The sequence below is a fragment of the Oreochromis aureus genome, linkage group 17 (assembly GCF_013358895.1).
Source record: "Oreochromis aureus strain Israel breed Guangdong linkage group 17, ZZ_aureus, whole genome shotgun sequence".
Lineage (NCBI taxonomy): Eukaryota > Metazoa > Chordata > Actinopteri > Cichliformes > Cichlidae > Oreochromis > Oreochromis aureus.
The window spans coordinates 7,517,092-7,529,483 of NC_052958.1; the positions used below are offsets into that span (position 1 = coordinate 7,517,092).

Here is a 12,392-nt window from a genome sequence, read left to right on the forward strand (position 1 = left end):
TAAAGCCTCAACTGTAATGATGGACGTAGCCACTATGCCATCACTAACGATTCATGCACGACATTTTTAATGACTTAATAAGGATTTTTGCACTGCTGAATTGTTTTTTGTTTTGTTTTTTTAATTGAAAAATGAAGGCGTCCGTATATTGACAATATTTCAGTGTTGATCAGCTAATACTAGCACTAGCTTGGGTAGCAAGGTAGGGTACTCTTCTACATTTTGTACAATACTCTAAATACGACCTCATCATGCTGTATAGAATAAAATGTCGAACTAGCAGCTAAGAAAAAAAATCATTAGGAAAATAGTGAGCTTATAAATCAGTAGGGTAATTTGACAGAATGCAAATTCAAGGCACTTCCATGGGAGAGTTAGTTCTGAGGCCCACGAGGTTTGTTAAACTTTAATAACTTAATCTCAGAGGTTGCATGTTGAGAAGCCATTCACAGGTTATGTTGAGCGGGTACAGTTATGTTTCTGTCTTCAGTATTACTAGCCTACTCAGTGAACAGTGGTTTTATTTCCTTATAGCTATGTAAACAAGTGTGAGTTTGTGATAAACAAAGCAGTGAAAGTAGCTGAATACTGTTAAAAATGATTTTAACATAAATATAGGTAAAATGATTTGCCATTAAAGGAGTAGTTAGGTAGCTGTACAACAGACCGCGATAGCAATGTGTGGGTTCTTTAGAGGCTTCAGCTTTGTTAGGGCCTGAAGCCTTGTTCCTATTACAAAACTTGTTCAATTAAACACTTGATTAACACAAGCAATCTTAATTAAGACATAATAAACCAATATGAAGAATCATCACCGGTAATCACTGGCAGGTATTTATTGTGCAATAAATCACGTAGATATTTTCATGATTAGGTTGGCCTCAAGTCGTGTTTCAAAATTGCATCCTAGACTTGAGCAGGGAGACTTACTTCTCACTTGTGTGCTGTCCTTCCTGCCCTGATGTTAACCCCTGAGCTGGTTTTCAACTCCACAGCAAACCCTTGAGGAGACGATGCTTCAAAATCTCACCTGACCTTATGTTTATTCATGTGTCTCGGAGAAACAAGAAAGGCCGCTTCACGGCCAAACTAGCCAGGCAGAACTAAGGCAATCACCCAAGAGATGGGGGAAGGAAAGAGCCTAACATTTAATTTAATATACGCCCCATGGAGAGTGAGTGCAGGTGACAGTGAGAGGTTGGATAAGGGCAAAAGACTACCTTTTAAACATGGCTGGCCTGATGCAAGCTTTGATGCAGCTGCCCTCTGGCCCTGACGTGCAGACTACTGAACCACGTGGGCTGGAGTGGAAGCAAGGATCGAGAACCCTTGGCAGACACAAAAGCTCAGTAAACAGGGTCGCCATTTGCTGACCTTTGGAGGATGACTCATTGGAAAGGATACGGCCATATGCTAATGAGAAGAGTGGAGTTGTCTGGATAAAAGAGTCTCTAGAACTAGCAAGCATAGGGGTAAGTCGAGTTAAAAAAGCGGAATAATTTCAAATATTTTGGGATTAACTACTTTCACATCTCTCTCCCTTTAAACTTGAAATTTAAGGAATGCAGCTCTGCTTCTTTGTAAGGAGCAAAGGCTTCCACTGGATCAAATACTTTCTTTTAGTGATTCATGTTTTCAAGTAAGTTTTAACCTCCAAACTTGGAATGCCCTGCGCTCTCATTTTTCAAGCATCCTGAAGATTCCTGTGTTCATTCAACAGGAGCTGTTTCAACATACAACAACCCAAATGCTGATTTAAGGCTTAAATACACCACAGATACAATAAGCTTGCTGCATCAAAAATAAAATATGATGATGGCAGTGGGTGGCTAGATCACCATGGAAACTTATGCTGAACACATAACCTGATATGAAGCAGGTGTTCTGGGAGTGCCACTTTTTCACAAATTCTTCCATTTATAGTGTCCTGTAAGCATGATATAAATTTGCACCATAATATAAAATATATAAATATACTTATTTTAATGCTCAGTGTGCTTGTAATGACCAAATTAATTATTTTCTTCAGCATCTGGCCTACTTATTTGCAGCGCGCTGTTATATTTTTATGTTCTTTATAGATCTGCATCACCTGTTCCTCTGAAAGGTTCTCCGAATGAAGAAAGCAATGCTAAATTGATTCATTTTGTGCAGAAGAAGACTTCAGTGACACGTCAGATGCCCCTTTTTATGTGAGCATGCACAGACCCTGAAGCAGAAAGCCCACGTTAACAAAGAAAGTTGTCACCAGCTGCTATGATACCAGTTCCAGTACTGTGCAATGGTCTCGAGCCTCCCCTTATTTCCCCATGTTTTACTGAGATAAAGAGGCAGCGGTTTCTTGAAACATGTGCCAACATACACGGAAACACATTATATCAGGTAGAACCTTTTGTAATCTCTTTAAATAGTCTGCAGGAATTGTTCTCCTTCTTGATGATATTCCTTTATCAAAAACATAGAATATACAAAATTAAATCATATAATGATGTGATAAGTCATTTCAGCTTAAACACATTTTAGCAAAGGCACTACACCAGAGTTTGCCATGTTAGTAGCCAGATAATGATAAAATGCACCAAAAGGCACCCCTTATACATCCAGTATGTGTGTTATATCTGTGAGTTGTTTTGAAGGTGGAACTACTGCAGGCCAAAACCAACACGTTCTCACTCCCAAAGCGTAACATTTGACCAGGATGACAAATCATCGGTATATTACATTTTCGGCCATCCAACACGTCCCTATATTACGAGTTCGGAAAAATAAGGAAACATAAGAACCGTTTGGAATGAATCTACACATGTACGTTTATTTTACTTAAATCGCTTTGGAAAACGCTATCTAACACGATTCAGGTGATGATTAAAGTGGTGGTTAACGTTAGGGATAAGGTTATGTTAGGGGTAAGGTTAGGGTTAGGGCTGGAATACACAGCTGGAACGTCTGTTACCACGAGAGCATCATTCTATTCAATTTCATCCACAATCTGGCGCGTAGCATAGGAATGCAGAAAGTCACCTTTCGCATTCCCATGGAACGCCTTGGGACGTGACGAATCGTTGGTATATTACGCCAAAACAGTTTTTAGTGCTTTAAACAGGGTTCTCAGTGTTGATTTATGGGGTAATGACTCACCATTAGAGCCAGCCCCAAGTGGCTGTAAGAGGAACTGCAGTTTATGGCATTTGCACATTTGCACATAAATTTTCAATCCTGGAAGGTACCTGTTGATACAACCAGACTTTTTTTTCCAACCACAAGTAATGCCCCCTTCTGTCCGTTAGGAATAATGCACATTTCGTTTCAGACTTGGATCCATTTTCTTTATACAGTCTGTGATCTTTTTTTCATTTTCCCCTCCTTTTTAAGTCAATAGTGATTGCTTTTAGATGTCACCTTCAGATGTTGACACATTACTACTCACTAGAACTACTCATATAAAGGTTTATGGAGTAGAATACTTTGGATTCCAGCTAAGTCGTCTATTAAGTATCATAACTGAAGTGTATTTTGGCCCTGTCCCTCTTTTTATCACACATTTGAAACTCTGCACCAAACCTTCCTGCAGTAGTTTTAGAAAACCACTGCACAAATCTACTGAATATACTGTATACAGTGTGTCTTTTACAATAATACACAATCTCTCTTTCACATACACACACCTGCATTTCCCTGATCTCTTTTTTTTGTCTCGCGCTACTCCGTAGCATTCAAAGCATTTGAAACTACCAGTCAACTCCCCATTCAACTGAGGCAATAGTCTTCTGAGGAGGACAGCACAAGTTAAAAAAAAATTAACTTCACTCATCTTGCCATTAAAAACAACCTGGAGTATTTGAATCTGTCAGGTGAAAATCCCCCGTAAGCTGCCGAACACAACAGAGCAGATATAGGAGTGGAGCTGAAAGATAAAACACGCCATCTATTCTTGCGAGCTTCTCTTTGAAACTTCCTTCAGTGTTGCCTCTGAGATGGAGGTTCTTTGCTCCCTGCAGAGCTCCTCCAGCTTCCCCCCCTCTCCCTGGAGAGATTTGCAGAGCGAGACAAATACCTTGGGTTTCTCTGCGGCTGTGTGTTCTCCAAAACTCGCTCCAGGCAATTTTAAATTAATACCTAGCACTGCCTTTCCCCTGATAATTATGTATCATCACCCATGAATGCTATAAACGGAGGATGCTTAGTGCTTGTATAATAGGGCTAAACTGCAGCAAAAACCTCATTCTGGATATAATGAACGCTGCATCTCTTAGAAAGGTGTTGAACATCTTTACAATTACAAGGAGCTCTGCGGGTTCACAATATTTACATGCTATTACAGCCTCATGCCTTCCAGCTATGCTTCCTTTTGTTGTAAGGAAGATATCTATGCCCATGGAAAATGTCAGTGTCTGGGATCAGCAGAAATTTGTCGCCTACTTAACTCTCTCCTGTCCTTTTAGCCGGTATAGGCTTTGTTTGCCTCTTCTACAAGCAAAAGGCAGCTCTTTTCTCAATAATGAGCAGACCGACAAGCCCGCTGAGGTTTGTAACCGACTACAATTGTCCCAGGCTCGCTGAATGGCGAAGGCACTTCTCTCCCAGTTACTGTAATACTACCCGTGCTGCGAGGAGATTCCGCGATTAGCTGGAAATTCACTCCTGACATAATAATTGTCAAATCAGAGCGAACCACCAACAATTATGATGAGTGTTGACAAGGTGAAAGTGTGAACATTTCCCACGCTGCACGCACAGTATCTTTATAGGCAAAAGAGAGAGGGGGTTTGCATGTGTTCAAGGTCCCTCAGTCGGTTCTGTCAAGCAGCAACTGCTGTGCTGATTATTGGGTGAGAGCATTCCTCAACACCCTCTGAACGTGTCCCATGGCGGTGGGGGTGGTGTGTGTGTGTGTGTGGGGGGGGGGGGGGTGTCTATGTCAGTCTGAACCTCACATCTTAGTGGTCTAAAACTAGGAATTTGTTCATCTCATCAAACCACAATTCTTAATCCAGTAATATTGGTTATTGTGGCACTGGTGCAAGAAACACAGTATCTATGCAGACACAGATTGACACCTTCAGCCAGTTTTGAATCACCAATTAAACTAACATACATGTGTTTGGACTGTGGGAAAAGGGCAGACTACCCCAGAAACAACCCTCCGAAGGAGAAAATGCAATCTCCACATAAAGGAAGCAGATTCGTGCCCAGGACCTTTTTGCTATGAGGCAATTATGCTAACCGTGTCAAGACCATGCCAGAAGCAGACAAGTGTTATGAATGTCTTGCACCCAACGAAAGGTAACAGAAGTACATCTGATACCTCCAGGCTGTCACTGAAATCTATCAGTCAGTCCATTTGTATACATAGGATGGTTTACTGACTGTGTGGTCTGCTAGACTGCAGATAGTCTTCTCCCTTCTGCTTTCTTCTTGAAAAGTGAGCCAGAGTGTGGCAGTACATACGGTTTTTGGACTGTCGTAGTGAATTCCACGTAGCTGCTTTGACTTAAGGGTGATGGTATTACACATGCTGAGCAACACCTGTGCTGTTCAATGATGAGCCAAAGGGTTTGCTGAAAAAAGGCCTGTTATGTAATCATCAGGAACCTGCTTGTAACAACTAGTGAATTCCTTGTTCAAATAAAGCCTCATCATTTTCAGTCGAGCAACCTTAATCTGCTTTTGTCCGCTTTGTCCTTTCATTTTAAATACCTCAAAATTCCATGCTACATGTTGCTGTAGTAAGGTTATTGAAAATAAGAGGCAAAGATACAAAATATTACTTCACAGCAGATTTACTCCTGAAGCATTACATAATGTGGAACTGACTCTAACCTCTTTTGGCAGCTGTCTTTCCTCACGGATTCCCCTTTTGAGTTGCTAGCCACTTCTTCTATTTACAGTTTGCGATTTCACACAAAAAGTGCACTGATGTGAACTGTTTACACTATCTGCCCAAAACCAAAGCTGTGTCCAGCGAATAGACTCTCCTAACCAGAAGCAACAACATGCTCCTAGGCTTGCCTCCCATCCACAACCACTGAAGAGGCAGATTCATCACTCACGGTAAATCAACTCAGTTCTTTGCAGAAGCAGAAGTGTTCTGCCTTGTGAATGTCCTGCACCCAACAAAATGAAACAGGCTTATAATACTGTGCAAATCTCTCGAGTCAAACCTTATTTCTTCATATTTTGCTTCCAAGAAGCTACACTTTCTTCAGATTTTTAAAGTGGTCTTGAGTAACAATTCTCCTGGCTTTCTGAAGGTCTCTGAAAGTTTTTCTTTGGACATTGGCTGATTTTTCTTTCTTTTTCAGTCCAGTCCTTGTACCTGACCATGTTGTCAGTCTGCTTAACGCTGATCTTTGAATCATTCAGGCATTTTAAAGATGGCATCTAACTCAAAAGATGAATCAATTTTGTGTCTACACATAACAGACAACTTTGCAAAGAACCAATATTAAGTGGTATCTTTAGACACTTTAATTTTCCCATTTCTTTAGTATTTCTTGTATAGTTAACTAAAGATAACTATACTATAAAGATGACACACATAAAATAATATTTTGCAGTGTAAAATAGCAGGCCTAAAAACCTGAAAAGTATTGAAACTCCGTAATGGTAAATGGCCTGTATTTGTAGCGCTTTACTAGTCTCTAAGGACCCCAAAGCGCTTTACACATCCAGTCATCCACCCATTCACACACACATTCACACACAGGTGATAGCAAGCTACATTGTAGCCACAGCCACCCTGGGGTACACTGACAGAGGCGAGGCTGCCGGACACTGGCGCCACCGGGCCCTCTGACCACCACCAGTAGGCAACGGGTGAAGTGTCTTGCCCAAGGACACAACGACCGAGACTGTCCAAGTCGGGGCTCGAACCGGCAACCTTCCGATTACAAGGCGAACTCCCAACTCTTGAGCCACAATCGCCCAATATTGTATAATATTTATAATATATACTTTATTGTATAATCTAATAAAGACCTTCCGCAGGACCCGAGTGATGTGTTCCGACAGTTGATCCATTTGCAGTTTGCCAAAGCTTCATCAGAAAATAGTCTTAGTGGAAGGGTGGCTGTCAAGAAGCCATTCTTAACCCTTTATAGCCAAGTGTATCATATTTTGTACATGAGCTTTTGAGACTTCTACATCATCAGTGTGATTCCCAGATTAGACATTTCTGGTTTAGCTAGTTTTATTAAGTGTGTCAGGAGAGATATACAACAGTATATGTGTATAGCTATCTGTAAAACACAGTGGAGGTTTTGTCATGGTTTGTATTTCAGCCAGTGGTGTTGGGGATCTTGTCAAAATTGATGGAATTAATAATGTACTCGTATCACATTTTGATCCACCATGAAACACCATCTGTAAAGCGTTTGATTGACAACGGTGTCATTTTTCAGCCTGTTAATGTTTCCAAACATACTGGCAATTTAATAAAAGCATACCTAGATAGTGTTCTGTTGTGTGTTTTTTTTCTCTCAGTCATGGATTGGCCTCCCCAGAGGCTGGACCTCAACATTATTGAAGCAATGTGGGATTATCTTAACGGGGGGGCACAATATCCAAAGAAGGGCTTTGAATCTCCTTCAAGAATCCTGGAGAACTGTTCATGAACACTACCTACAGAGAAAAGCTTGACTAACAGAGTTCAGGCTGTGCTGAAGAATAAATTGTGACTTCAAGCTTGTTAGAGTTTTACAAACTCTGTGTTTGCCCGAGAGAGAGAGAGAGAGAGAGAGATAGATAGATAGATAGATATTTGAAAATGTTTTAGTAAACCCCTGCACCCATTTCCCATTTTACTTGCAAAATATACAGAAATGATTGGTAGCCCAAGACTTTTGCACAGTGTTGTACCATCCACAAGGTTTCATAATGTAGAAATCACTCAAATGTATGACATAGGGCAGTTTATTGAACTTGTAAATGAGTTAGGAGTCATTATGCATGACCTCAGTTTTTCTACACTCACAAAACCATAAAAGTTTGAACATTTATAATAATAATTTGCTGCTTCAACATTACATTCAAAGCTGTAAATTGTTATAGCTACATTTTGTTAAAAACACAATATTTACATTAATTGTAATACACAAATTTTATATTTGGCATACTTACATTAATCTCATTTAATTTACAGGTTCTCAAGTGCTGATTAATGTGAATATTTAATCTCAAATAATTCACAACAAATCAAAAAGTAAATCAACCATACAAAAAATGAAACATATCCAAACAATACCAAAGCTACCCACTCCCACCCCCGACCCAAAAACATTTTGCACAGGATTGAATTTATTAATATATTATGCCAAAAAAAAAAATGTCTCCATTTTACAAAACAGTGTGAAATTTGCCTGCCACAGAACATTTACTTCACTGCAGCAATGCGATGTGGTTGTGCTGAGAAGTCAACTCACGTCCTCTTTTTAATTAAACAGAAAGTAGACGTCAACTGTACAAATATTTGTCAGTGATTAGCTTGTAAATATTTTCCCAACACAACATCATTCCTCATGTGTTTTAAGGTCACTGCTGACTGTGAAAATCTGCTCCAATTACTGCTTTGTCAAATAAAGACTTTAGAATAACAGTACAGGTCATAATGCGGACGATAAGCTATTGTTTGTGCTTTTCGAAAGTTTCGTCTTATCAGTAGGTTAAAGATTAATTTAGATTTTGGGGTAAAGTTTATTATTTATTAGGAAAACAGGGAAAAAGAGACCCTTTTTTCAGCTTCTCCAATTTTCTTGATTCCAGGTCCCAGTTTAAAAAAAGAAAAAGGTTCTCGACAGCACATTGTTCAGTTTCCTTTGGCACATTACTCGATCCCCTCCCCCCCTCCCTGTTGTCATATACATCATGCAGGAGGAATAGGATGTGTTCACGTTAATGGCAATGGGCATTGTAAAAATTCCAGTTTCTCTGTGTAGAAACTGCACCTACCTTTACCCATGTGTTTGGTCCAGACTCTTCTTGTCACTATGGGTAATTTTAGCAAGTCACTGATTTAATAATGTTCAAATTTCAGAAGAAAGAATGGCAGCAGAGTGGTTTCTTTAGATTTCAAATCCCACTAAAGGTCTGCTGAGGTTTCAAATTTAATGTGACCACATGAAGTAAAACTGCTCTCATTATTGTGCCAAAGTTGCATTTGCCAGAGTTTCTGTATTACTGCATATTAATAACGAATATAAGGTCACAACTGCAGTCGAATTTGTAAAATCAACAACACAGGTATTAGATCTTTTAAATTCGATACATTTTTGTTAGTATCAGTTCAAAGTTTGAGGTTTTTGTACCATTGCTTATGTGGATGTGAAAATAAGAACACACCGTTGTCTACTACACTTCAATGAAATGCATACTCGAGGCCTCTAGCACCTTTTTTTTAGCCGTACAGTATACAAATATACTGAGCTGTTAAGGAAAAAAAACGTGCAAGACTCACAGATAAAAGACTCTGTTTCCAATACTTAAGGCAAAACAATTCTCATATATACCAATATACATATATTTGAGATTATTACATCTATCAAAACTGTGTTTTTCTAGAGTGTTCGGTAAACGTGTGGTGTTACAACTGACTGTGGTGAGCTATTGTATGTACTAGAGCTAAAAGTGCAGAACGACCAAGTCAAAGTCAATGCAATGCCCTCTAGTAAATACAAAAGAAACTTTTGTTATCTGCCAGCTTTTCAGTTTCTAGACTGCCTGTTAATGTGTAGGCTTGTGTCTTTTATTGGAGTGTAGGTCAGGAATGCCAAATTGAATGTCTCTAAAAAAAAAAAAAAGTGAGTGCCATGTAGAAAAGTGCAAAATATGCCAGTTTTTTTTCTCCCCGCCATCTCCTTTCGTGTGCTCTGTAACCAGCACCTATAGCTGGGACACCTTCCTGGGCAGAGGCCTCGGTCTGGGGACTCGAGGGTCGGCGGTTCCATCCAACTTCATGCTGCCTGTGCGGAGCTGGTGAGGTTTGGGCGGCAGGGCCGGGGGGTCCGTCTGTGGGGGAATGGAGAGACTGTGGGGAAGCGGCACGGGCCTGCGGGGGTTGTTCCTCTCGTACACACTGTAGGGTGGCGGTGTCTTGTTCTCTCTGCGGATGGGCTCGTCCGAGCTACTGGAGACAGAGTTTGGCAAGGTGGTAGGTGGAGGCAGTTGGTGGGGCGGATGGTCACCTGTGGGGAACTCGGTTCCTGAAGCTTCGGACACACTACAGCGACTGAGGGAGGATATGCCGCTGCTGTAGCTGCCGGACAGGACTGGGGAGTTGGAGACCAGACTGGCAGATTGGCACTCAGTGGGCGAAGGGGTGAAAGGTGGCACTGTGGTCTAGATTGAAAAATAGGAGACTTTATTTAAAAATACTGTAGTTCACTGCACAGAGAAAGAGCTTTTCCGGTACGGGACATGGATATCATCAACAACAGTGATGCTACTAGCAAATCAAATCAATCTTTAGTAATTGTGTTTTTGTATAAAAATAAAAATCTAAGTGGTGTAGAGATTATAGGGAAAATAGTATTACGAAAAATGCAATATGTCATTTGTTGCTATTCATCAAAAGTTTGCATTTGCCTGTCTTGATGCATACTCAATCATCCAAGTCCAAAAAAGTTCATTCTGTTCACCTGAAAACACTACGCCCAGATGAAAAGAATCAACTTTTTGGGATTTGTATGTACCTATTTTTAAGACCTTCTAAGGCCCAGAAGAGTTTTGAATTATGTCCCGACACATAAAACACAACTTCAATAAGGCATACTTTCTTCTCCACATGACTGTATAAGCCCTAAAATGGATCCTTGAGGTACACCACAGGTGATCTGGGGAGCAGATAAGAAGTTCCCATTCATATATCTCCTAATAAACAGAAAATAATCTTAAATGTTTGCGTACACTAAACCTACAATGACTGATGTCAGAATAGCTACAGACAGAATAAGAGGTGAAGCTGTTGTGAAACTTGTAATCAGAGTGAAAACAAGAATTATTTTACTTTTACTCGATTTTTTAATAAGGATATCAAAATATTAGCTGTTCGCCAGAATCTTAATTACAAAGATTCGCTGTGTTTCTTTGTCTGATGTGAGAGAACTTGGCATTTAAGCAGTTGCTAAATTTAAATAAGCAAACAAACAAAAAACACCCTTTTGAAAGGAAAGTCACCTCTGGAAGAAAGAAGACACAAGAAAACTGATAAGATTTTGTGATATTCTCTGACATTTCTTTTGGTAAACAATTAACTGGGTAACTAAAATACAATAACAGACAAACAGTAGATTGGGGTTTTTGGTTGTTTTTTTTTTTATAAATCAAAAAAAAAAATGACCGCCTTCAACTTCAGTAGTTTTTTTCTTCTTCTTTTTTTTAATTTCATTTGAATTACGGAGCGTGAAAGCAGAGTAATACTGAAGAGGAAATTAAAAAGTATAACAATTTAAAAAAAAGAATATATATAGTGATATTTTTGAGGATCTTAATCCGAAGTATAATTGATAATTCATCTATTAACACTTTCTAATAACTAATATTCAATAACACAAAATAAGAAGAAAACAAGAAAAAACAGAGCAAAATCTCAGGATTTTATTAAATCTGCAAACTGACATCAGAGCCAAACAGGAGAGCTCTTTAAAACCAAATGCACACTCAACGCTTTTTTTTTCATGTCAATTACCATCACCATGAAATAACCTCCATGCTGGGGTTATGTTTCCCTCCCAAATGAACAAAACTTTAGGTGCATGACAAAAATATTCTGTAAATCACATATGCCATGTAAGTTTCGTCTTAATTATCATGAGTCGCTTGTGATAACCATTTAACCTGTTGTCCCCCCCCCTCTATTGCGCTGGCTAAAACACGTGTGCTAACACAGCTGTGTGGCAACAATGAATAACCTTAAAAACGTAGTCGGTGAACAGAATGAAAGGACCAGGTTTTCTTCACTCCATCAACCGGCCCTGTGCACCGAGACGAAAAAACACAATATGCTGCACTTCCCTCCAACAAAAATCCGATCACTCATCAAAATGTTTTTCTAAGCAATTACACCATGCTGCCATTATATCTGCTGAAAATAATTGGATCTAGTGGAGTATACAGTTGATCGGTAAGGTTGCATTGTTCCTGCTACAGGGGCATGCACAAAGAGATGTATTTGACATGCACGACTGCACAAGCCTTTTCACATTTGTCCGAGCGTGATAAAATCTGTATATTTAATACAGTGCTGACAAGTACTTTAAACTCCTGACCCAGTTTTCCACCTCTGGAGATGAGTAAGTGCAGCCCTGTCAGACTTGCACCATGTGTTTTCTGCAGGTTCACTGCAGTCCTGGGGTTTGTGGTCTGGTAATAGGCCTCTGGCTGCACTGACTGATGTGTGC

The 12,392-nt window shown here is 39.7% G+C and overlaps 1 protein-coding gene across 4 annotated transcripts in view; it reads right to left on the bottom strand.

Moving 5' to 3' along the window:
• Positions 1 to 7,895: 7,895 nt before the first annotated feature.
• dock4b (dedicator of cytokinesis 4b) overlaps positions 7,896 to 12,392 on the bottom strand; it is a 138,539-nt gene continuing 134,042 nt past the window's right edge. For all 4 annotated transcript variants that reach the window (XM_039601241.1, XM_039601240.1, XM_039601242.1 and 1 more), the window contains one exon: positions 7,896 to 10,332. In XM_039601241.1, the coding sequence (XP_039457175.1) occupies positions 9,877 to 10,332 (456 nt within the window). In that variant the 3' untranslated portion in view covers positions 7,896 to 9,876. The remainder of the gene's footprint in view (positions 10,333 to 12,392) is intronic.